The 27989-nt window shown below is 35.4% G+C and overlaps 2 protein-coding genes and 1 long non-coding RNA gene across 4 annotated transcripts in view; 2 read left to right on the top strand and 1 right to left on the bottom strand.

Annotated features, from left to right (window-relative positions):
- LOC130054058 (uncharacterized) overlaps positions 1–27989 on the top strand; it is a 1204346-nt gene that overhangs the window by 726764 nt on the left and 449593 nt on the right. The window lies entirely within an intron of this gene.
- Positions 17–11688, bottom strand: LOC130054112 (uncharacterized). Its single transcript, XR_008802389.1, has 3 exons — positions 11562–11688; positions 10234–10343; positions 17–482 (listed from the first exon to the last, which is right to left on the bottom strand). It is a non-coding gene; the product is annotated as an uncharacterized LOC130054112 (long non-coding RNA).
- LOC125679457 (angiopoietin-1 receptor-like) lies at positions 5144–27604 on the top strand. 2 transcript variants are annotated; one of them, XM_056162495.1, is made up of 6 exons: positions 5144–5260; positions 5388–5440; positions 7181–7300; positions 26647–26776; positions 26955–26992; positions 27104–27604. In XM_056162495.1, the coding sequence occupies exons 1-6, from the start codon at positions 5163–5165 to the stop codon at positions 27268–27270; spliced, it is 606 nt and encodes a 201-aa protein (XP_056018470.1). In that variant the 5' UTR covers positions 5144–5162; the 3' UTR covers positions 27271–27604. The 2 variants fall into 2 exon arrangements, with proteins under 2 accessions (XP_056018470.1, XP_048774643.2); XM_048918686.2 differs by lacking the exons at positions 26647–26776; positions 26955–26992; positions 27104–27604 and adding exons at positions 11342–11406; positions 11513–12868.

The raw sequence follows: 27989 nt of genomic DNA, 5'->3' as shown, positions 1-27989 counted from the left end.
TCAAAACAAATTAGAAGATAGATAATAAACTTTTATTTGAAATTACACTAGCACTAGTTTGCATTTGAAACTTAAAACACGTTCAATTTTCCAGTGCATAACGGTTCATTAGAACATAAATGACAACATTCTATCATTAAATTATAATACACTTTATAAAAAAGGCTCCCACATTTTCATGAATATTCTCTAATCGTTTGTATCGATCTAGAATCTATTGTTGCGATAATGGAAAGTGCAAATATTCAATGACACTCCAGTATGCTGTTTCACGCTCCCGTCGCTGGATGTACACGCGACTCTCTGGACAAACATCAGGGTTCTAGGATTTCGACTTCAAATCCAGGAGCTCTGTCATTTCTTCCATTCTTATATCTGTCTGTACTTCCATTTCAGCTGTTTTCTTGATGTTTCGAGGTGACGAGAAACCAATATAATTGCGATTAGTGGATTTATCATCACTAAAACAAAGTTTCCGATATCTGGAAAAAGAATAATGAAAATAAATTTTGTGGCTGTACTGAATATTTTTAAACATAATACCAGTGTTTTAATGTGCAACCAAGGGGGCGGCACCTCGACAACTCATTTGTCTCTACTTCACTTGAAAAAAAAAAGGGGGGGGGGGTGGTTCTGATTTCAAAAACGTTTTTATACCAAACGAAACTTTACTGAAGCATATAGGTTAAATAAAGCTTTAAATGAAAGCAGTTACATTACACTCCATTAGGTTGCTACCCAAATATAGTATCTAATGAGTATTCCTCGCATATAAAATTGAGGACCCCCCCCCCCCCCTAGCACCACCAACACTGTTTTTCGCAGTGTTCCACTATGTCCAATGCATTTTTTTTTTTTATAATTTGTTGAACAAACTTTATAAACATTTTCAGAATGTATATACATGTATGAGAATGAATAGTGAACAGTCATTGAATTAATTTGTAAAATATAAATTACAAAACAGTTCATGCTACTGTGAGATGGATGGCTCGACGCGACGTCCCGCTTGTCGAAAGAACTCGTACTTTTTACTTCAAAGGCTGTTTATAGTTGTTGTTGGTAAACAGTCAGATAGGGGTTTTCCTTTGTAGGCGTTCAATCTACGAAGTGTTTGAAGTGCAGTCTATAACTAGTACAAGTCCATGATGTTTCGAAGGGTCGTAATCTATTTGTTTCATCAACTTTAATCACGCTTTTCGGATCTTTTGTCTGTGCCAGAAAGGGATAGAATGTAATGTTTTTCGTATAACCATATTTTCTCATCGTCCACGAGTCCTCACCCTGAGCAGTGGTATCTTGCTTTCGATCCTCGTTTCTTCCCAACAGATGCTATTTTACCGGAAGTATCGAAGGCTACCCAAATCCTGAAATCACGTGATCACGTTATATATCTAGAATAAACACGCGTTCCGGCACTAACTCGAAAATGTGCTATTGCAACAAGTGTTTTTGTTTTGAAACGGTGAGTCAAGGGATGCTCTAGCGTATATAAAAAATCGACAGCACAATACAAAGGGGAAACGTGTATTTTGGGACAAAAACGTACATTTTGGTTAAAAAAAATCACCGAAAACTGGGAATTATCATTTATCTTAACACATGACAGAAATAAATGAAACACGATTGCAGTAGTTATCGGGAACGGTGTTAACATTCACAAACTACTTTATTCATACCAAAATTTCAAATGAATGAATGTTTTTTATGAGGAGCAATGCCTTATTTTGGACGAAAAATCGATGAAAATGAGAAGAGTTAATATGAAACTCGTAAACATTGATTCTGGCACAAAATGAGATACTATTTATATGAGACAGTTAAAGAAGTGATAATTGATTAAAAAAATATTCAACAGTTTGAGAATTTAAGATCATGAGTGTCCATCAGTGGCGGATTTATGTCCCCCCCCCCCTATTTTTTTTTTAATTAAAGTAAACCGTAGTCTTTTGTTTAGAAAAATCTAAACGATAAAAGAAGCAATAATTTCTTCCACTCTCGGAGAAATAAATGACAAAGTGTTTTGATTTTTATTAATTACTTTTATTACCATAAACCCTTAAAATTTGCGTCAATTTATTAATTTCACTTTATCATAAATGACAGAAAATGGTAAAAATAACTACTTAGGAGACATATTTCAAGCCCTATAAAATCTGTAAAATACAGGAGCTCACGGCCGCTCCTGGACCCCCTGCCTCATAAACGTGCCCCCCCCCCCTTTCCCCGCTTAAGCTCAATTCCTGGATCCGCCCATGTGTATGATCCCGTAACCGTGTTTGCTCTGTTCGTTTGTTTGTCAGTCCGCAAAATGTTTTACTTTGGCTATAACATTTGAATGGTAAATGACAGATTTTCATATTTGAATTCTTTGTGACAAAACCTTTAGATGGTACCAAGCATTTTGACCTTGATGATTGACCTACTTTTTGTGACGGTGGAAAAACTTGCTTAGAGTGTTGGGATTTGCTTACCAGTTAGAAAATTCACGCTACAAGTTTAGTGATAACTTGAATCGGATGCATGCAAATTAGGCGGGACTAGGATATTGTATTTGACCATTCCTCATTTCTTTCTCTGCATATATATAAGTTTCTTTGAGAAATCTACAGTTCGGATAGAAAAGCCATTAACGCGACGTTTCCTATCAGAAAATTTGCACAAAATATACAGTTCTTGTCGAAGTAAAAAGTAGGTGTTGTTGAGCGAAGGTCGCGACTCTATTCATGATTAAGACTTGTAGATTCAGACACCAAACATTCCTTTTTTAATCATTATTATTGTATTGGGATTAGTGTAGTCATGGCGACATTTTTGATGCACTCTATTGCCAAGCATTGTTACAGTAAGTCAGTAATTATAGTGACATACATCATTTCCTATAAATGCGAATTCAAAACACCCGATCCATCGGACCTATATAAATGTATAAACTGGGTAGTTTGCCGAGTGAAATTCGATAATAAAAATATAATACAATCTACATACATGTACACAATATGGGGTTACAACCAGTAGTAAAAAAAAAAATCTGTTCTGAACTTTAAGTATGCAGTACAAGGTAGTAAAACGTGACTCTCATCTTCTACACAGTCTATTAAAAGTGATTGATTGTATGCTGTTTAATGTCCCTCTCGAGAATTTTTCACTCATATGGAGACATCACCATTGCCAGTGAAGGGCTGCAAAATTTAGGCCTATGCTCGGCGCTTACGGCCTTTGAGCTGGGAGGGACCTTTATCGTGCCACACGTGCTGTGACACGGGGTCTCGATTTTTTCGGTCTCATTCCCCCCATGGGAACACAATCTAAAGAACAGAGTACATATTTTGTCTTCTAATTTTTCTCCTTTGTATCGCCATGTAGTGCAGGTTAAGGAATGAATCTGATAATGACGAAGTGCGCGATTCTGAACCATCTCAATGTTGTGGTAGTTTCGAAGACCCCATCAAGTGTTCTAGCACTACCTGAAAATTAAAAAGTCGATGCAATTCACTTGTGAGGGACAAATGCCTAATGCTTGGAAAACATTTGATTTTACTAAATTAGCTGGAAATAATTCTCATGTATGTAAAATTAAGGCCGTTCGTGCCATGGCCGCATCAAACCTAAGATGCGATTACACTTTCACCAAACGCTCGACATTTCAAAATGAAAACTATGGGTCTTTCGGATATGACCCTAAAACAGAAATCCCGTTTCGCGGCAGGTGTTGGCACGATAAAGAATCATTACAAGTGGTATTGCACCTACAACTGGTGACATCTCAATATTACACACATGATATATATATATATATATATATATATATATATCGCGGCCTTACTACACTTTTAGAAGTTTTGAAAATACTATTATGCAATTTTTACCATAACGGCGTTCTGTACTTTTCTTTACGTGATAGAATTCCTTCGAACAATTGATATATTACATCTCATATATTTGTTCTCTTAATGTGTATATTTTTGGTAGTGTTTTTGTCTTATAATCATTGTAGTAAGTATATGTGAATTAAATGCACATATTCAATATGCTTCCATATTGAAAAATAACACACCAGACCGATACTTTAAGATTGATAGAACATCCCGACTTTAAAATGCACAAATATCAAATTATATATCATAATTAGGAAATAGAATAAATTTCATCATGCATCTGGACTCTAAAATTCATTACTTATTCAACAAATCATCAAAACACGTAAAAACTTACCAAAACTATAAAAACTTTGCATCGTCCGCTTCGTGTTGACGTCAAATTTTCAGGTACGATACCCCGTGTATGCCATTATTGCTACATATAACATGTAGAATACTCTTGATTAATTTCTAAATTAACTGCTCGGTCGATTTTTGATATGTTGTCGAAATATACACACTTTTAAATTGATTATAACAAAATTTGTTTTTGTTGCAATTTGTTTGAGGTTTATTTTTATAACGACTGGTCTATACAGTTTACAATCCCACACGATCACTAAGATCCGAATCTCTGCATCTTCTCCAGGTACATATGTACCTCGGACACCTACGAAAACATATGGGGATCGACGTTTGGACAAGGCTGCATCGAGTCTCTGGAATTCTCCGCCTTTTAAACTCAGACAATGTACTTCATTGTCTAATTTTAAAGTGGACATCAAAACGCATCTCTTTAGATTAGCTTTTAATTTGTGATTATTTTTATATACTTAGTGCTCTTACATACAGCTCTTACAGTGCTGTTAACAAAACAAATAAAAACAACCCTGCTGTTTGTCCTATGTCCTATGTCCTTTTTATGTATTTAATTATTCCAAAGGGTTGTTTTAAATCGTTTCATATGTTATTAGGGTAATCATATCATATCGCTATATATTAATAATAATATTTATGCATTTTAATTCTGACACTACGAATATTTTATTCACATGTATGTGGACATCGAATTTATATTATCTTTTCTTTCACATTTGTAAAGCGCTTTAGAGAACTAATGTTGATAGGGCGCTATATAAATCTTTTAATTACAATTACAATCCACGTACGCAATCTGCATACGGCAACAAACATGTTCCCATTTAATTAAGTACAGAATGTACTTCAGGGTTTTAAGGAAGCAAATGAAAACCAATAACACGACAAATCAAAATCCTGGTTCAGTTGTGGAATAGACACAAAATGGTTGATGCTATTTGTGTTATTATGGTATTCCATGTTCTCATATCCGAAGTAGCACTAACTAATTCACCTGGGAACGGAACTTGTGGCACGTCAGTGTAAGACTTTTTGTTTGCATTTAAGATAACGGTTAAACACATACAGAATAAAAGAATGTCTCAATTCAGAATGAAAACACCTAAATATAAATTTCTATTTGAAAATATGCTTTATTTTTCTTTCTAGAGATGGATTCAAATGCTGCACGGATTATATAAGAAATGGCAGTAGATGTGTTCGTAAGCATGAGATACTTTTTTATGCATATATTTACATATGTACATGTCGATTGTAAGAAGGACACACAAAGTGGATCATGCGCTTAACAGGGAAGATGTGGGTTTTCATGGATGATCGCAGAACTAAATTCTGCTAGCAAGAAAATATTGAATCAAAATACCTTTCTTCTTAAACACGCGCCACAAAGTTTTACCGAAATTCTCGCTTCTCCTAATTTGTAGCAGTAAGCCAAGACTAAAACAAACATTTTACAAATGTCTACATAACAGGGTCTACATAAAATCGATATAAGTATGTAAATATATATTTTCGCGGTATGTATTTTACGTAATATATCTATTGATAACGTTTTCGTTAGCCAGGCCACAGGAGGGGGGGGGGGGTACTGTTGACAATACAGGGGGGGGGGGGGGGGTTTACAGGCTTTCTATGGTTAACGATAAAAGAGAACAGGTGTAGCATATTCTACCGCAAACAGCTTTGAATTTACAGCCGGTTGTTTTCTCGTTTTCCAATTTACAGTTCGTTCGTAATTTACACCGTTTTGATTTTGCTGCATCAATTTAACACATTGTGGTTCTTCATCCATAAATTAAAGTACAGAAAAATAAACATAATGGTCTTTGCCAAATTGAAATCAGAAGTACGGTATTGGGTTTTATTATATAGCTAATGAATAGCCTATTATAAAATCTGCGTAAAATCTAGAGAATGCTAGCATTCAATATCCTGAGAATTTATTGAACGCTAACTTTGCTTTGCGTAAATTGTATGCGCCCGAAACATTCCGAGTATGAGCGTTCAATATTGTCGTTACCGTCACGACGTAAACCATTCTCTCACCAGAGGGCGCGCTACGCAAGCTTCACTTTCACCTCTGTTATCGTCTGATAAATAGTTCGGCTAACCACATGATCTCGCACGGACAAAATAGCGTCTTTGACTCCAACAGAAAGACACGTTTCTGTTCTTTGTGTAATGTCAGATTTTCATCATTATGATCTCGATAGTTTTTCTAATGTACTTTTATGTAGAGTCCATAGTTACGAAGTGAAAGTGAAATTAATACATTTGACAAGACAAAATAGTTCCATAAATATGGAGGTTACACTAACGTAATACAGCGTTTCGATACCTACCAATGTGTTTTTAACTCATAAATTTATGTTTTATTTATGAAAATGATGCAGATGTATTTTATTTTCAAAGACGCTCTGTTTTACAAAATTCTTGTAAATCAGACGATAACAGAGGTGTTGTGAAGCGTAGCGTAACGCCCTCTGGTGAGAGATTGGACGTAAACAAGCCAAAATGGCAGACGACGGTCCTCCGAATCTGACAGCCGGTATTTGATATTTACTTAGGCATAATGTTTTACTGTACTTAAATTATGATGTCCCCATTCACAAAATCAGTTTACCTCATGCATTAATGACGGGTTAAATATTGAACAGTTAAGAAATGCATGCTGATATTGCACACCTTTACCTTAGATGCCAATATTGATGAATTCTCATCTATTTTGGAGTATTTTGAGAGAAAAGGGATTTAATTTAACAACTAAATATTTTAGCTATATAATAAAAGGGTTATTGAACTTATATAGGTAAATATTGACACTCATTGGCTGTCAAAATGCACTTGCAAGCTCGTGCATTTTGACAGCCTACGCGTGCCAATATTCACCAATATAAGTTCAATAACCCCATATTATTGATATTGAATCTGATCGTTTCCAGCATGTATAGGATCATTCGGACTTGGGTGCAATACAACATGTCATCCTGGGTACTATGGATTTGGGTGTAAGAAGAAATGTGAATGCGAGCAGTGCGACAAACTAAATGGATCGTGCATAGGTAAGGCGATTGATTGAATATTGTTTAACGTCCCTCTCTAGAATATTTCACTCATATCGAGACGTCACCATTGCCCGTGAAGGGCTGCAAAATTTAGGCCTATGCTCGCGCTTATGGTCTTTGAGCAGGGAGGGATCTTAATCGTGCTACGGGACCTCGGTTATTGCGCCCCATTTAGTCGCCTTCCACGACAAGCAAGGGGTACTGAGGACCTATTCTAACCCGAATCTCCATGGGATTCTATAACAAGAGTGGCGGGGATGGGGACCAAACTAATGAAAGCTGTGAGTTTAGTTCAATATTCAAACCTATTGAATATTAACTATTTAACCCAAAATGGGATGATTTCATCCAAAATATTTCACTGAAAATATTAATGGGGGATATCATTGTTTAACAAGAGGTACTGTGAGCAATGCTCACTAAGAATACCCCCCGCTTACCCCAATCTCCCAAAGGGTGTTGGTAATAGGTATAAACTACCTCTTTTCTGAGTGTAAAAAACAAATGGCATGACAAACTGAACTATATTGCTACTTCGATGTCCAGTGCGCGTGACCTTTGACCTTTTGACCCCAAAATCGATAGGGAACATCTTCATCCCAAGGGTAGTCCATATGTATGATATGGTGACTGTAGGTGGAAAGGATAACGCTTTAGAGCCCGGAAACCATATTGCTACTTCGATGTCCAGTGTGCTTGACCTTTGACCTTTTGACCCCAAAATCGATAGGAAACATCTTTATCCCATGGGTAGTCCATATGTATGATATGGTGACTGTAGGTGGAAAGGATAACGCTTTAGAGCCCGGAAACCATATTGCTACTTCGATGTCCAGTGCGCTTGACCTTTGACCTTTTGACCCCAAAATCGATAGGGAACATCTTCATCCCATGGGTAGTCCATATGTATGATATGGTGACGGTAGGTGGAAAGGATAATGCTTTAGAGCCCGGAAACCATTGCGTCTACAGACGGACGGACAATCCGATTCCAGTATACCCCCACAACTTGTTACGGGGGGTATAATAAATACTAGGAGGATGGAAATGAACCAGATTCGTGTAACATGGCTACGTCAACAAACGAAATCATTTGAAGCTGTGAGTTTTTGTGCAGCATGGGGCTTCAATGAATATGGACACAAATATAGTAGGAAATTAAGTTTGAATTTTTAAAATAATACATTTATGTGACGGCGATGCAAGAATGCAACGAAATAAGGCAATCTAATTAAAATTAGATGTTAGATCCGCTCGCGTACTCGCATACATAACATTTAACAACATACCATAGAGTGTCACGTCAGAGGTCATATTCAATTGACCCATGAAATCACCTCTGGCAAAATCTCAAAATGCTCGTCGAAGGGAATAAGTCTAGAGTGGTTCCGAATGTAAAAAAAAAACCCAACAACGTGATCCGAACGAAGACAATGGCGGCGCGCATTACGCCTGTCAAATGCTATTCACTTGGAAACATTTGTGTTGTGTGCGGGTTTTCGTTTATTACAAAGTTTGTAGATGAATTAGGCAGCATAAATGTTCAAAAGTGTTTGGATAAAAAATTAAGATTAACACGTGAAAGATTGGAAACGTTACTGAACGTGTGTGATGTGAAGAAAGAGACTTGTTTTCCTGGTGACGCGGGTGTATGTCAGAAATGTTTTCGGGTCATGGACAGGGTGCGCAAATTGGAAAAGGAGGCTAGGGAGAGATTTACAAGTAACATACGATCAACCATGTCAAGGTTAGTGTATAATAAGGAGATGTATTGCTTAAATGTCACATTATGTGAAGCCTGAACACCGATATCAATGTTAAAATCAGATGTAGCAAGAAGCAGCAAGAAATAAGGATTTCTGGGATACTTAGTTGTACCAGTAAATAAAAGCTCTATGCTCTAGTAGGAGTATAGTGTACCTACAGGAAAATGAACGTGCCGTCATTTATTTTGGTGTACTGTAGTTATTCAAGATGGATGAACTGAAATCCTGTAGATATTTTTTATTGATAAATTAGTGTATATTGATTGGTGTTTTTATTCTGTGTTTCCGCGAATCCCATGGACTCAACATTTATTACCTGCAACTCAGATTGAAAAATATATGAAATGTTGTATATAGTAAATAAAATTTAATTGGTACATTTTTAAAGATATGTTTCTAAAGAGAATTTTCAACATACATACAAAAAAATGCTGTAATGAAAATGACCTTATTTCTTTCCATATCTATCTTGAATTTCAGGATCAATGGAAGTATATACTCATTTGTATTATGAACTTGGTGAAATATGACAGTAGTTCAGATCCTAAACTAGAACATGGTAAATCAGAACAACTGACCCTTAATAACCGCATTTCCTTTGGTATTCATAATATGACCTCTAGCAAGTGCAACTACATAGTAGATAGTACATGCATATGAGCAAACTCAGACTTTTCCCCCCAAGGAAGTGTGTGCCACCTCATGCAATTGTTATCAATGTCCACAAGGGACTAACACAAAGCATTTTACATTTACTGTACAATAGAAAGTGCACAAAAATGGGGGGTGGCTTCCAACCCTTAATGCACCCCACCACCTTGGGGCTAGAAATAATTATGTTTATTCACTAGTCACTTGGGCTATTAACTTAATTTTTACTAGTCAAATGATAACTTTTACTGTCCCATCGGACCAATGGATATGAAAATGACTGGCACAATATTCATGATTAGGCCTAGCATCAACAGCTGGTTTAAAAAACATTGTAATCTTATTTTTCACTTTAAAAGTCTTAAAATAGTTGGTGTCATCTTCGCCTTTCTTGTCAATGGTGAAAGCGTAATGTCACTGAATTAAGAAAACATCACAAAGTAGACAGTTCATTCTAAGGCTCTTGCAGCTGAAAATGCACATTCTTAGATATACGCCACGTGTGGCTCGTACCTTTCCGTAAATATGAAGAGAAATCATCCAAATCAATCTCTCATACAGAGTTGTCGATCCTTGTATCCAAATATTGCCGATTGTATACTTCGCTCAAGACACCTCGCATTCTTAAATATATTAATTTTGTGAATTTATATACATTGTGTTACTTCATAGTAAAACTTCACAAATAAAGTGCACCGCCACGGCACATGATACGCCCGTCACATATTGTTAACAGTATAGATTGTACCCATTAAAACATTTTTTTTTATATATCACCTTAATTAAATGTCACAGTGACCTTAAAGTAGGATGCGACACACCTTCTACCTAAGATGCATTAGTTGACCAATTTTGGTGATTCTAGGTCTAATAGTTTTCAAGTTATGAGCCGGACAAGTTTTTGCCATATACATGTATGGCCATATCTTCTTAATGAAAAGTCACAGTGACCTGGTTTTAATGTGCGACACACCTTCTACCCAAGATGTATCTACAAAGTTTGATGATTCTAGGCCTTGTAGTGTTTAAGTTACGGGTCGGACACGAAAAAGCTAACAGACGGACGGACAGACGGACGGAAATGAACGCCATACCATAATACGTCCCGTCTTAAGACGGGCGTATAAAAAGTGAATTGGCATGCGTTAAAAACCTGGATGCTCATACATAGGTACGTCTAATATGTACTAGTCCAATCTTTGAGATTTTTTTTATAAGTATTAAAATTTAAAGTACCCCGCCCCAAGGGCACATGACACATGTTTTTTTTTTTTAATTTGAGCACTGCCGGCATCTATATGCAAGCCTGACATAACCTCTGCCTATAGAAATAAGATACTTAATGAAAAAGAAAATATATTGTAAGGAAAATGGCACATTTTTTGATAATTATGATCTTAAACATGTGTCTATTTATTAACAAGGCAGCGAGTATCCTGGAAGTTTATAAAATAATCCTCAAGTAGCAGTGACACTTTTTATAAAGAGGACATTAGAATAATATAGTATTGTTCGAATCCCGTATCATATAAATTTTGTGTTTGTACTTGAAATATTTGAGATGAGTGCTTTGGTACTAACTTCTTTATGATTTGATTGCAATATTGATATTTAATTGTAGGCCATACACAAGCTCACTTATTCAACCAAAAGTGCTATGGACCGAGGCACAGTATGCTATTACAGGTATGTATACGTTTATAAGAAACTTATATTTTGTGTGTACTTCATTTATTTACTGGTTTTGTAAATTTTGAATGGAGTGTAAAAAATTCTTTTGTATGAATTGCAGAAATTTCCTGAACATGCGAAATGTCAAAGGACACGTGTATAATGCATACCGAGCGTACAAGATGTTGTATTATGTGATCCTGGATGCCATCTGTTTGCTGCTTTTTCTACATCACATGGGTGTTCCAGACATTTACCAAGAAATGGATCCGCCGTCCAACTTTGCAGTATTGTCAAACAGAGAAAAGATAAGAGTACATTGATTCAGTGAGTGAAAACATTTTGAGGAAACATTTCTTCGACAACACTAATGACATATTCTAAAATGTTCGAGATACTGTGTGTGATCCACAGCATCCTGAAAACTATTGGATATCAACACGAGAGGAAGGGAGATTTAAGTGCCTCCACTGTGATAAAACCTATGTGCACGTTGTCTCATTGCAAACTCATTAACAAAAAATCCATGATGTTCATATTGCCAAACCATCGAAAAAACCAAAAAATATAAACCAAGACCAAATGCAGGATTACCTGATGATGATTTTCAAACTTGTAATTTTGCACAAGAATTTGGATACTTCTGTGGATATGGGGGATGGTGAGAGGGCTGAGCGATCCGCAAAATATAAACTACCTGTATACCATCATACTAACAAAGTGAAGTAAGCTATTGGTTCTATTCATTTAATATCTCTAACATCTGACATTCTCTGTGATAATCAAAAGGGACGCCTAATTGCCAATCGCTATGTCAATTTGCAAGGAGGAAAGAACAATGTGTCCTTAGATGAATACCTTGAGATGTAGAATAGAGATAGTAAAATTGCCCGCTCTGGTCACAAAACAAAGGAGAGTATCCCTGTCCACTCAAAGGAATATCCTCATTTACATGTAATAGACTTAGTCGGCCATTTTGACAGTATTACTGAGATCAGAAAGAGAAAGGGCTTTCATCACATTCCCAGTTACAAGGGTGATGTATTAAAGGTCTTCAAAGATTTACAGGAAGCACATGTGATGACCCTCATTCCAAAGCGTACATTTAAGTGTCAAGGTTTCACAGTGGATAGGAACCCCTTCCAGAATTCATTTGTTTGATTATCAACTGTGATACACCGACATCATCCAATACAACTTTTCATGCGACTAAGAGACTCACATGTTTAAATTGAAAACTAATATGACACAGTGCTAAGTTTGTGTATGTTATCAGTACTTTTGTATGGCAACTTTCTGTTTGTTCCTTTAAATGCTAAGTTCAATCACCCTATGTTGTACATCATTTATTGTATAGAAACAAAGTAGTAAAACACAATTATAACAAACTTGCAGGATCAGTGAAGAACAATTAATTAAAACCAAACCTTGTCGCAAATTTCCTCTTATAGGGGAATAAATTAAACAGCTCGTCATACTAAGCATGAATTTGTTTTTAAGCATCTCATGAGTGTTTCCCTATAGCCCATACTCTACGCCCAATTATCAACAGAAATACTATTAAAATATCATACAGTTGTATGCCATCCATCCATCGCACAACGCTTCAATCAAACAAGTGCGCCAGACCGGAGATACATGTAACAGGTGTAATTGCCGTAACAAAGATCGATGCCCGCACAACGGTGATTGTCGCGCCCACGGAATTGTGTATTCAGCTAGAGTCAGAGCCGATAATGGGCAAGAAGAGAGCTACGTGGGACTAGCAGACACCGAGTTCAAATTAAGATATGCCAACCACACTCATTCATTCCGTAATCCCACGAAAAAGAATACCACCGAGCTCAGCAAATTCATATGGACATTGAAAGACAAAAATATTGACTACAAAATCAAGTGGGAAATTTTAGGAAAAACATCATCATACTCAAACATTTAAAAAAAGTGCAACCTTTGTATTCTAGAGAAATTCTTTATAATATGTCATCCCGAAAAATCTTCATTGAATAAGCGTTCAGAACTTGTCAGCACTTGCCGTCATTCCCATAAATTTCTATTTACACAATCCTGTGTGTAATCATGCTTAGCAACTATCCAGTATGTTCCTGTGTAACATATTCTCAGCCATGCGGATGTTTTTTGTTAGATGTCATTTTTCTCCCGACGAGTGAGGGGAAACCATCCCCTTACGAAACAGCCTATAGAAAAATAAATGTTATGTGATTGAACTCCATCTGATCATCAATTTATGTAGCTCCGTGAGGTCACGTCGAGCACTCTAGAAGATTATATCGGAGATTTATCCCACTATATATATATATATATATATATATATATATATATATATAGTTTGTAAAAAGGAATTCGGTATTTGATACAGTAAATACATCCAATAATAAAAGTCAAGAAACACAAAACTCGAATAACATTTCACTGTTAGCGCTTTCGGCTCAAGAAACACAAAACTCGAATAACATTTCACTGTTAGCGCTTTCGGCCGAAAGCGCTAACAGTGAAATGTTATTCGAGTTTTGCTCAAGAAACACAAAACTCGAATAACATTTCACTGTTAGCGCTTTCGGCCGAAAGCGCTAACAGTGAAATGTTATTCGAGTTTTGTGTTTCTTGACTTTTATTATTGGATATATATATATATATATATATATATATATATATATATATATAAAAGCACTGAAAAGACCACGACACTGTTGGTTATTTAAAACTCAAATTTTCGACGCAACCCGCGTCTTTATCAAGAGACATAAATTACATAAACAAATAACACACAAAAACGACAAGTATCGATAAACTACATTGGTGAGAAGAGTGATACACTATTGTACTGAGTGATAAAAATGGTGGTGGTTACGTTGTAAAGCGTGTTTACTGACTATGGTTTAGAGAGTTTGTACCATGGTCGGGTCGGGATGAAAATAAAATTATTCTTAGAAATTACAGAAATCAGAAGAATTTAGAGGGAAATCTTACAAAACAATGTGATTATGGAATAAAATGGTGGGAAGATAATGATATGGAGTGATTAAGTTCAAAACAATATTAGGTAGTCCGTACCATTGATGATTCGGATATGGTGAACAGCGAAAAATAATGATTGCCAGAAGAACACGATTAAACAACAAACAAAGTCAATCAAAGGACACTGATCTAGCATTAAAATCAACAATCGAATAGGTGAATGGGAGAGAAGTCTAAGGAAAAAGATTCAATAATATTTTTATTTTTCAAGGTCAGACAAATTGAAGCCGCATTCTAGAAATTCTGATATTCCAACATAAAGAGCTATGCGAATCCGAATTTATGTTGATTTAGAATAATGTTTTACCATAGTTTAGAGGTCTTAAGATGATATATTAATAAAATACTAGTCTTCAAGGTCAATACATTTTTTCCTTTATTATCATCCCCCTTTTTTTATTTTAAAATTTTAAAAATGAGAGGGAGAGAGAGAGAGAGAGAGAGAGAGAAAGAGCTATAAAATTTCATAATGATTTCTTACGATGTTCTAACATAATTAGGAAGTATTGAAGGTCAAACAACAATCGCAATCCTGGGAATCCTCGCTATGGCTAAACAGGGAACTCAAGGTTAAATAAAGGAACTCAAGGTCAGAGCCTTGAAACCGGGGAAACGAATTGTATTTATATTAATCAAACAAAATAAGATATCTTATCGGGTGAATTTTGGCGATTAGGCTATGGAAACTGATTTTAACTAAGGATTTATCCTGGATTCATGCGCGTGAAATCATTCAAATTATTCATTCCACCTGGACGGAATGATTTCAAACGGTGCATCCAGGATTTTTCCGTGCTCTTTCTCTCTGCATCGGTCCATAATGGGTTATGATCAATAACAACCACTTGCATGTCTTGCCAAATGTGACCTTCTTTGTTGAAATGTTCCCCTACGGGTTCGGTCACGCGTTTGGTTTTGATGGTTGATCGGTGGTTGTTGGTTTTAAGTCTGATGTTTGTAGTTTCCCCAACATATTGTTGTCCACATTGTTTACAATTGATGAGGTATATGCAGTTGTTGGTTTTACAGGAGAGTTGACCCAATATTTTATACGTTTTGCCTGTAGTGAAGCTTTGGAACGTTTCTGAATTATGGCTAAATTTGCAAAGCAAACACCGCTTGTCAGAGCAAGTTGAAAAGCCTCCATTGGGTAGGGGGTTGTCTAATCTGGCCCTTACCACCAAATCCTTGATATTCCTGGGTCGTCTGAAGGACACCATTGGTGGCTCACCAAATTCTCTTGCCAATCTAGGATTATCCAAGAGTTTCGGGAAGTTATCCTTTAGGATTTTGTTTAGGTCCTAACTTCCCGAAACTCTTGGATAATCCTAGATTGGCAAGAGAATTTGGTGAGCCACCAATGGTGTCCTTCAGACGACCCAGGAATATCAAGGATTTGGTGGTAAGGGCCAGATTAGACAACCCCCTACCCAATGGAGGCTTTTCAACTTGCTCTGACAAGCGGTGTTTGCTTTGCAAAGAACAAGGTACGGTTGTATACATAAAAAGGCCCAAAAAAATTCTCTCTATAAAATGTGTCTGGAATTAACCTTAATCAGCGTTTTAAGAAAGTAAAATAAATGCCAGGTATACTATGTCAACAAAATCAGAATGATAGTCCTAAATGGATAGCATTATGACATCATGAATAAGACATTTCCCGCCTTTTTCTCAAAATAAGCCTGAAAACTGTCAAATGTCATACAAATTATTGCTCAGGAAAAGATGTGCGCATTTGTCGAGCAAAATGAAAATGATATATATTGTGTATTATTTTGAGATGAAAAACATGCTTCAATATGAATTTGCTCGACGCATGCGCTGTATGTTTTCTAAAAGGAAAACTACCTGAATTTGTGGATATTTTCATTGAAAATGGCATTTTTGCAATTTTATGCCAACTTCAAGCTCTCGTCATATGACACAGATCATTTTGCTGATCAAACTGAGTGAATTTTGGGTTTGCTAAACTATTCCTTAATTGAATGCCAGGATTTTAGCTCCAAGTGAAATCATCAATATTTTGGGCCAGATGACTGTAGAAACTGTACCTACTTCTTTAGCCATAATTCAGAAACGTTCCAAAGCTTCACTACAGGCAAAACGTATAAAATATTGGGTCAACTCTCCTGTAAAACCAACAACTGCATATACCTCATCAATTGTAAACAATGTGGACAACAATATGTTGGGGAAACTACAAACATCAGACTTAGGACCAACAACCACCGATCAACCATCAAAACCAAACGCGTGACCGAACCCGTAGGGGAACATTTCAACAAAGAAGGTCACATTTGGCAAGACATGCAAGTGGTTGTTATTGATCATAACCCATTATGGACCGATGCAGAGAGAAAGAGCACGGAAAAATCCTGGATGCACCGTTTGAAATCATTCCGTCCAGGTGGAATGAATAATTTGAATGATTTCACGCGCATGAATCCAGGATAAATCCTTAGTTAAAATCAGTTTCCATAGCCTAATCGCCAAAATTCACCCGATAAGATATCTTATTTTGTTTGATTAATATAAATACAATTCGTTTCCCCGGTTTCAAGGCTCTGACCTTGAGTTCCTTTATTTAACCTTGAGTTCCCTGTTTAGCCATAGCGAGGATTCCCAGGATTGCGATTGTTGTTTGACCTTCAATACTTCCTAATTATGTTAGAACATCGTAAGAAATCATTATGAAATTTTATAGCTCTTTCTCTCTCTCTCTCTCTCTCTCTCTCCCTCTCATTTTTAAAATTTTAAAATAAAAAAAGGGGGATGATAATAAAGGAAAAAATGTATTGACCTTGAAGACTAGTATTTTATTAATATATCATCTTAAGACCTCTAAACTATGGTAAAACATTATTCTAAATCAACATAAATTCGGATTCGCATAGCTCTTTATGTTGGAATATCAGAATTTCTAGAATGCGGCTTCAATTTGTCTGACCTTGAAAAATAAAAATATTATTGAATCTTTTTCCTTAGACTTCTCTCCCATTCACCTATTCGATTGTTGATTTTAATGCTAGATCAGTGTCCTTTGATTGACTTTGTTTGTTGTTTAATCGTGTTCTTCTGGCAATCATTATTTTTCGCTGTTCACCATATCCGAATCATCAATGGTACGGACTACCTAATATTGTTTTGAACTTAATCACTCCATATCATTATCTTCCCACCATTTTATTCCATAATCACATTGTTTTGTAAGATTTCCCTCTAAATTCTTCTGATTTCTGTAATTTCTAAGAATAATTTTATTTTCATCCCGACCCGACCATGGTACAAACTCTCTAAACCATAGTCAGTAAACACGCTTTACAACGTAACCACCACCATTTTTATCACTCAGTACAATAGTGTATCACTCTTCTCACCAATGTAGTTTATCGATACTTGTCGTTTTTGTGTGTTATTTGTTTATGTAATTTATGTCTCTTGATAAAGACGCGGGTTGCGTCGAAAATTTGAGTTTTAAATAACCAACAGTGTCGTGGCCTTTTCAGTGCTTTTATAAATTTCTTTACTGGCCTTGTATCTTCTCAGATCCGACACTTTAAGAAAGTAGGGTGTTGTTGGGTTTTTGTGCTTTTATATATATATATAAGTCGAAAAATAAAATCCAATGCTCAAACTTTTATCTATAGCGCTTTCGCCCTGCGGGCTCGTCAGTAGATTTTTAAACAATGTAAACCAAACTTCCGCCAGAGTTCGTTTGCTTACAACTAGTTTTCCCCCAACAAAATCAAGCATATCACAATGAAATTAGGCAAAATAAGCATAGCAAAAATAGCAACACTCGGAGAAATTACGGAAGACAAACACACATGAACAACACTGACGGTCAACAATGGAGAACACCTCGGAACAACAATCAACTAGACCAGATTTACAACAATTTGATTCACCAAAATATTAACCTAAACCAAGGAGGAAGTGGTTCTTTTTTGTGGAAAGGCCAATTTTGCAAGCGCCGCATGAAGACATTCCGCTTCAAACACCTCTAGAAAAAGCGTCAAATATCGACCCCAAAATAATTAATTTATCTCAAAGAGATTTCTCTACACATGAAATAGAGCTACTAAAAGGGGGTCTTAAATTTACTCCTACACCTAAAAGGAACGACGTAGATGTTATCAAAGACACTGAGGAATTTTGTCGAAAGCTCAGACTCGGAGAATATTTTCAAAATTCAGACAACAGTGATGAATCCCTAGTCAGAAACAAAAGTAAGTTTAGGCCAAATCCAAACAGAAACAAACACCTAGATGATTATATAAATTGTTTAAAAAATTCAGCATACAACAATCATATTGATTTCCATGTGCGAGAAAACATTTCAACAAGTGAGAGAACAGCATTAAAAATTCTCACTAGTGATGATACTATTATTATAAAGGAGGCTGACAAAGGCGGAGCAATTGTTATTGTGGAAAAAGACCACTACAAGGAAATGGTCCTAGAACAATTAGATGATATAAACTTCTATCGAGAACTACCTTCGAATGAAGATAATAAAACTGTCTAGGATAAGGAAATATATATCAAAATTCTCCGACAATTTAACAGAAAAAGAAGCAGCATTCTTACTCAATTTTGAGGTAAAAACAAGTAATTTTCATGGACTACCAAAAATCCACAAGTCTAAGCAAATTCAAAACGGAATACAGAAATCATGTGAATCATACATCAAAATACCGCGCCCAACAGACCTTAAACTACATCCAATCGTAGCTGGCCCTTCTTGTCCAACACAAAGACTTAGTAATTTCCTAGATATACTAAAACCCATCTTCAAATTAATTCCGAGTTATATTCGGGGCGACATGAATTTCTTAAACCACATTCCTGAAATCGTTGATGAAAATACAAAATTGGTGAGTTTTTATGTCACAAGTTTGTATACAAATATTCTACACAACTTGGGTATAGAAGCCATTTCCTTCTGAATTGATAAACATCAAGGTGTATTGCAATCAAGATTTTCAAAGGAATTTATCCTGGAAGGAATCAAAATAGTTTTGGAAAATAATCATTTCTTTTTTGATAACAAATACTTTCTTCAAACAAAAGGAACAGCCATGGGGACAAAAGTAGCCCCCACTTACGCAACTTTAGTTTTGGGCTTTCTTGAGGAGAAACTATTTACAGAATGCAAATCAGTTTTTGGAGAAGAATTTGGCCTGTATATTGAGAATAACTGGAAACGCTATTTGGATGATTGCTTTATTTTTTGGACCAAATCTTTACAAGATCTACAACACTTCCACAACATGCTGAATCACCTACACAATAACATACGATTTACAATGGAAATTAACGAAAATGAATTACCATTTGTAGACATCCTGATTGTAAAAGAGGGAGTGAAAATCATAACAGATCTCTACTACAAGAATACAGATTCCCATCAATATTTGATGTTTAACTCATGCCATCTCACACCAAACGAAACATCCCTTTTAACATGGCCCGGGGAATTTGCACAATAGTAATAGATGAGGATCGCAGAAATACAAGATTATCTGAACTTAAGACATTTTTATGCAGACAGAAATACCCACCAAAATTAATTGAAACAGCTATACAAAAGGCTAAAGAAACTCCCATCACAGAATTGCGAACTACTAAACAACATGAAGAAACCAACAACAAAATTCCTTTCATTCTTACACAAAACCCGAGAAATCACAACATATTCAAAACAGCCAAGCAGTTATTTCCTTTTCTTCAACAATCAGAAACATTAAATGACCTCATTCAGCCCACGGATATACTCCACAGCAGACGTCAACCACCAAATTTGGAAAACATTCTCACTAAAGGCAAATTTACATCAAACCCCGAAAAACCAGCAGTCTTCAAATGCGAGGATCCACGATGCGGTACTTGCCAATTTATACAAACCGACCACTCCATAACTTTCAAAAACGGAATGAACTTCAAAGTAAATTAAACTATGACGTGTTAATCTAAAAATCTACTTTATTGTATGACGTGCCCTAGATGTGGAGAAAACTATATAGGACAAACAGGAACCAAATTGGCTGACCGTGTTCGTGTACATAAACAACAGATCAGAGATCCTACAATAAGAAACACACCGTGTAGCGGACATTTTGATTCGTGCGGGGAAGGCAGTTTTTATATTTTCCTATTTTACAAAGTAAAAGAGGAAAATGAACAATTACACAAAGTCAAGGAAAACTCTATCATAAAACTGTTTAAATTAATTGATTAATTGATGCAGGCGGGTGGAATCCCCCCAAAAAATCAAGAAAAGGGTAGAATTTGGGTGTACTAAGTACATAGATTGATCCAACATTAGGGGGGGGGAGGCTTCCAGACAAATTTAAATTTAATTCTAATGGTACAAATTGATCAAGAATTGTTGGTCTTTATAGTGTACATCACCTTTACTAGTAATTTAAAACTAGACTTTAAAACAAAAATGCATTTACCATGTTGCTATTGTATGAAAGTCATCAATAACAATAGTAGTGATATCAAGATTACGCATAGATTCTCTCCATTCTATGTCGCCAACTAATGCCTCTGGGAAGCCATACACTATGTCTACTGTTCCTTCCACTATTTTTCTGTCGCTTTCATCACTGGACCCTTCAAATATATATTTCAATTTGTTATAATATACCTGTTTTACATGTTGTGTAAATACAATCAGGTTCAACACAATCTGTATATATTTAGTTATAAAGCTGTATGGCTAACAAAAGCTACTTGAAATAGCTTGATTTAGCTATTTCATATCTTTTATCAGATGGATTTGTAAGAGCAAAAAAATTAAATTTTACTGAGTGAAAATATTTCATCGTTGTACTCCACAAAACACATTATGAAAAATACTTCAACTATGTTCCTTGGGTAGAATTTGATTTAAAATTGTTTAGGATAATTAAGTTGTTAAACAACAGGTATCCAATCTTCAGCATAGAATGAAAGTCGAGGATCAAAAGAATAATGGATTGACAATCAAATTCTACATTGTAAAGTATCATGCTTATGTATGTTTCAATGCACCCAGGATAGTGGACAGTCAACAACACAAAATAATCTCTTTTTATGAAAATTCTTAAAGTGACTCACCTTTGTTATGTACCGTAATTAGAACAGTAATGTGGTTAGGCGACACCAATAGAATTTCTTGTTCGTCAGATCCGAGCGCTCGTATTTGAAAAGAACGTAAGAAATAATATTAATTTAAATTTCCCGCTTCCGGAATTTTTTGGTCCATTTTCCGCTCCATTTTTTATTTTAGGTTTTTAAACAAAGTCATGACTGCGCTTTGAATCAATGGTATTTCAACTGTGTCAGCAAAAACCTGAACAACATCGAATATTTTTTTAAAACACGCGGAGATACTTCGAGACACTCGAGTCGATGACAACTATGCGGTATTGTAAAAATAACCCAAAAAGAACGGGAGTGTAGTTCTCCCTAACACAGCCATGAACTTTAGTGGTGGACAGTTGGAAAGACAGTTTTTAACAAAAACAAATTAGTCTTTGCCCAGTTCCAGATCATTGCCAGTTCCGAATCACTTTGTAATTATTTTTTAAAACTACTAATTATTGAAATGATTTCTACTTAGAAAGGTAAATTACGTTTGAAATGATTACTGAGAGATACAAAACTGATGTAATTTTTATCCAACCCAGGTTTCTTACTTATCGCACTTCTATAATACCCAATGACTTCGACATCTTGGTCATTTTCACGCGTGGGAAAAATCGCGTTGTGGAGAAAAGTCTGTAGCTAAAGTATAACCACGTTTCTTGCACTAAACATAAATGCATTTCATTGATACATCTTTCAGCAATAGCATCAATAAATATTTCTCTATTAATTGTATTATTGTAGTAAAGATGCCTTACCAAAGAAACACCATCTGCTGAACCAATTTCGGAGCAGTCATATCACACGCGTCATATTGAACTTAGTTTTAAACTTTTAGCAATATTTCAGTTCATGTCAAAGGAACTCTTGGATTTTTAAAAGTAGTCTCAGATATAAAAAGCATACATTTTTAAAAAATAAAATCAACAAACATTATCTGAATTAGAAAATTGCGACTGTCCATATACTATGCATTGCGTCCATATTTACTTCTTGAAATTAATATATAAAATGTATATTGTATTCAACTTTAGCATATTTGATTTTATAACTTTATTTTTTTTCTTTCCAAGTTTCCCACCCTTGCCAAAACCACAAGAAAATGATGTGAAATTGTTATTCCGTGTAGATATGATGTTATATCATGAACAACCTCAGAGAAAAATAACTATGAATGCTAATTAAGAGAATTTGAATGCCGCAATTTTGGCTATGTGTAAATGTGAAGCTTAGAATATTGTTCTAAAATGTAAAGATTAATTTAAACTAGTGTGCTTTAGTTTTATTTCTACAAAACCTAGGTATATCTTAAGCGGAATAAACATACAGACATACTGATTTAAAGTATGAGACCGATTGCATGTTGGATCGGATCAGTCAATGTTCGAATCGGCCTGCAGTCGTTTCAAACATCTCCGTGATTCGGAACTGGCGGTGTGATTCAGAACAGACCTATGAACTTGGGTATGGAAAATGCAAAGACTGTGATATTTACAATAATTTTCATTTGAGAAACTTCTGATCTTCTCACAAGATTGAAACCTAAATTATCTTCGTGGCATCGCCAGCAATCGTTAATGAAAATGTGATCCGGAACTGGGCAAACGACAGTATATTTAGTCTTGAAATAGCAATTACACATGTATGTACATATACAAATACAATTTTAAATGTATTCACTGAATTTTGTTATTCATTTTTTTTTTATCAAATAATGAACTTGTATGCAAAATGCTTTGAACACGTAAACTAAGCAATATATTATTACATTTGGGGTATATAAACAAAATGTCTTGCAGAAACACCACTTGTATATTTTACTAAATTATCAATATGTGTATTCAAAGGGGCATTAGCTGTCATTTTGTCACCAAAAATTTAATTCAATGAAAATTGCTCAATATTATATATTTCAGCAATAACAGCATGATTTGATTATTTCAAACATTTTTTATCCTCAAAGCAGGCACATGAATTGTGTAATTTTGGTGATTAAATAATTATTATCTTGCAAGGCATTATTCTTCCATATATATTTCTTCACACCAAAATAAGCGGTTATTTAACATAGTCGTATTAGGGTTTCTCTTGTTTTTGTACAAAATAAATGTTTTATTAGTTATCATTATATATTCCTATGCCATTGAACATTTTTGAGTAAAAAAGATTACCATCACTTTCACAGTTCATGCCCCTTTTCAAAAAATAGATTATTTTACATATTCAGGTGATTTTGAATGTATGTTTCATTGTTTTACAAATCAAAAGTTTAAGAAAGCAAAAAAAAAAAAAAAAAAAAAAATATATATAATCGCTCGCTTTGTTCTTTTACCATACCGCCTGAAAATTATGTTGAAAATAAATTATAATATTATAAATAGAAATCGCTCACTCGCCCCAATTTTTTTTGGTCATTTGTCCGAAGAACAAGAAATTTTATTGGTGTCGCCTTAGTTAAAAGTATAAAAATGTTTAAAAATTATTATGCAACTTCATGGCTATGCCATTGTATTTTAGAAGTTCAGTCTAAACTAGCTTAATGAAGCCATTGCAAATAGCTTTGAAAAGCTATATAGCTTATTATACAGATTGTGCTATATATGAAAATTGCAGGATATAAGACATGGGGTTAATAACATTCGGGCACATTAGCCTGATAAATAATACATGTTAAACTAGGATACGAGAATCTTAAAGTTGAAGTTTTCTTTTTTAAAAACATGAGATCGAATATTCAATGTCGGTTAATTTACAGAATATGACAATCTATACAGTATGTCTATGCAGTACGATTCCCACAACGCTTATAAATCACCTATTTAATTGATTTCGACTTCGCAATATTCAAAACAATAGTAAACACACTAACCTTTATATGCAGCTGTCACATCTAAAATTTCCTGTAAATGTGCCACTTGGTCCTGCATCAGGGAAATCAGTGGGCAACACACAATTATTTTCCCAATATTGCTACCCATCTCTCTCCGGACAGGAATTAACAGCTGGGAGGGCAGGGATTTTCCAGTCGGGAGAACCGCCATACAGTCTACCCTGTCTAACAGACACTGTAACAGCTGTAGCTGTTCGCGTTTTAAACTTTGGATATTAAATTTTTTCAGCACGTTTTCAATCGCCTCGCTTGTACTGTCTTTCGCCGCCATTTTCCTTCAACAACCAAATACAATTTGTACAACTGTTTCTCATTGGTGACAAAGGTTCTTCCGTCTTCGCAATGATTGATCGATATTTTTACATAAATTTGACCTCTGACATGACCCTCTATGGGATGTTGTTAGATGTTATGTATGGGAGTACGCGAGCGGATCTAAAATCTAATTTTAATTAGATTGCGAAATAAGGCCTTAACTGTGCGAATTTTCCCTGTGCCGTAAATCGAAGGTATTTATAGGGGGTGGATCTGTACTATAAGTAGATCTCTGATCTGTCCCAATACTTTCTCAGAGATCTACAGTTCTGCAGCTAATACCACGGTGACTACGTTATACGCTAACACTACGCTTTCAGTGCGATCTCGATGGTCGCAGTGCAATATCACGACATCACTCATATCGCAACGACCAATCAACGCTGGAGTGATAAATGGACACTACAAATTTTGAAAAAGAATAGGATATACATTGGGCTAGTCGTGTTCGGCGCGCCCGCGCGTCACAATTTTTCTGAAGAAAATTTATCGCTTATTTTTAATCGTACGTTTGGGGCTAGATATTTCACCATAAGTCGCACGTGGTGAGGCCACAGTAGTGGTAGTTTTTAAAGGCACTTGAGGCATGATGGATTATACAACACCCCCCCCTCCTCACCTTCTACACATCTATTTTACTTACGCATTGTACATATACTTTGAATACATGTAAATGTATCATCTAAAAATGTATTAAATCATGTTTGCAACGATTGTAAGAAGAAATATCACTGATAGCGAGATTTTTGCTAAATAAGAGGTAACAGATTTCGATAATCTTTAATATATATTTTGACTGCGGATAACTCCGTTTACCTGATCAGGATATAGGGCTCACGGCGGGTGTGACCGGTCAATAGGGGATGCTTACTCCTCCTAGGCACCTGATCCCACCTCTGGTGTGTCCAGGAGTCCGTGTTTGCCCAACTATCTATTTTGTATTGCTTATAGGAGTTATGAGATTGATCGCTGTTCGTTATCTTCACCTTGCATATTTACAAAACATAAATATAAAAATAAAATAAATGTGTTGACCTCAGATTAAAAAAAAAGAAAAAAAGACGGGAATGTGGTTTAACATGGATTTATTCTATTCTAAAGAACTGTACGTCAATGTATTAATTAAATCCATTCTCATATATAATGCAAATAATAGCCAGTTTATCTGAAATTCTATCACTCCCTTCCGAATATATCAAGTACCAGTTAGGGTCTTATATGCGCGGTGTCGGTTTAATATAGCATTTGGAGAAATTGTGTTGATGGAGGGAGTGGTGGGACTCTGGCTTCAAATGGGCCCAGGCGATGTAAATTTATATAGAAAAATATTATATTAGCCATCTGAGTAGGAATTATGTACATAATAATTGATGAAAGTCTGACGACTGATTAATATACATATAGACACTGGCGAGCAACTCTTTAGTAAATACTCATTTGTCATAAAAGGGGAAACCACTGTGTTGTATCATAGTGTCTAAAATTGTAAATGATGTGACTGGTCAACAGGGAATGCTTACTCCTCCTAGGCACCTGACCCCACCTCTGGTATACCCAGTGGTCCGTGTTTGCCTAACTCTATTTTGTATTGCTTATAGGAATTTTGAGATTGATCACTGTTCGTTCTACACCTTTCATAAATATAAACAATATATATATATATATATATATATATATATATATATATATATATATATATAGTATCAACCAATGTTGACGTCTCCATATGAGTGAACTATGCTCGAACGGATCATCAAAGACCAAAGACTAAAGATTGGACAATTAATATTAGACATGTTTCCTAAACCGAAGCACACTTAATGCCAGATATATTGTCAAGCGTGTTATCATTGTGTATTTCATATTAACAACAGCCAATAATACTACACAAATGCAGTCTAACGGCAAGGTGTCATCGGGAAGCTGGTTGCCGGTAATATTTGGTGTGTTGATAAGCTCTGGATCGATGGCTGGTGTGTTGGCTATATTATATATACGAAGAAGGTATTTTCACCAAAAATGAAAAAATAATAGAAAATATTTTTAAAAAGTAGAATTCTTGAATTTTATAAACAAATTGCTAAACATCGTTCTGTACTTGGCGTAACGAATTACTTGATCGTTCGTTTGCCTTTGTTATTGAGGATATGTGGTCTTTTAAAATTCAATGTGTTCATTACAGGTCAGATGTACGATTCACAATGGAACCACAAAAAATTGGTAAATTTCACTTTTCAGTTTATTCATCCTTCAAACAAAGAATTTCAAAATAAGATCTTACATACATTAAAAAACTGAAATATAATTAGCAATATTTTTTATAAATTAAAGAAGACGTCAACGAAGATGAATTGCCCTATGATGTCGTCCGAGAATCACGAATGATAATGGACGAAATCGTCGGCCTGCCTAGAAGTTCCAACGACACATCAAGCGAGGCGTCTGATATTTACAGCCGTAGTACAAAAGCAAGCGTTTTTGTGTATAAAACCCCATAACTACATGCATTACCCGTAAATGAGATAAAACGTTGGAAACGGTTTTATTACAATCAAATTTTTTAGGACGACTTTGGTTCGTACCCATGTTAGTATTTCAAGACGGACATATTGCTACCACACTGACAATTGTAGAAGGCAGGGTCAGTTGATTAGAGTTCAAATTCACAATACGTCATATATAAGAGTTAAAACTTTATCCATTTGGTTGCAACTCGGGTACCCTGAGTTCGTACTGTGGTAAGAACCAAGCCAATGGTGTTTACACGAAATACGTATGTTTGTATTTATACTATACTATATATACGTCATATATAAGAGTTATTACATTATTACCTGCATATGGTGTTTGTGTCTCTCACTTCATTCGATATGCAAGAGCTTGTTCTGCGTTTGATCAATTTTTTAAACCAAGGCACTGAAGGCAGGATACTGACAATTACGTTGATGTTACAGAGGTTTTAACAGAAATGTTTAATATTATGGTCATTGTAACGATCTAATTTACGAATAGAGCCTGTAATTGGGTAAGGTCCTGTCTGTCTTGTCTTTATCACTTGAGCCGTTCTTTACACACTGATTGTGACTACGGATTACTCCGTTTCACTGATCGAGATATAGGGCTCACAACGGGTGTGACCGGTCGACAGGGGATTCTTCTCCTAGACATCTGATTCCATCTCTGGTATGTTCAGGGGTCCGTGTCTGCCCTACTCATA

The sequence above is a fragment of the Ostrea edulis genome, chromosome 1 (assembly GCF_947568905.1).
Source record: "Ostrea edulis chromosome 1, xbOstEdul1.1, whole genome shotgun sequence".
Lineage (NCBI taxonomy): Eukaryota > Metazoa > Mollusca > Bivalvia > Ostreida > Ostreidae > Ostrea > Ostrea edulis.
Note: the sequence above shows the minus strand (reverse complement) of the source record. Positions and strands in the feature narration are given on the sequence as shown.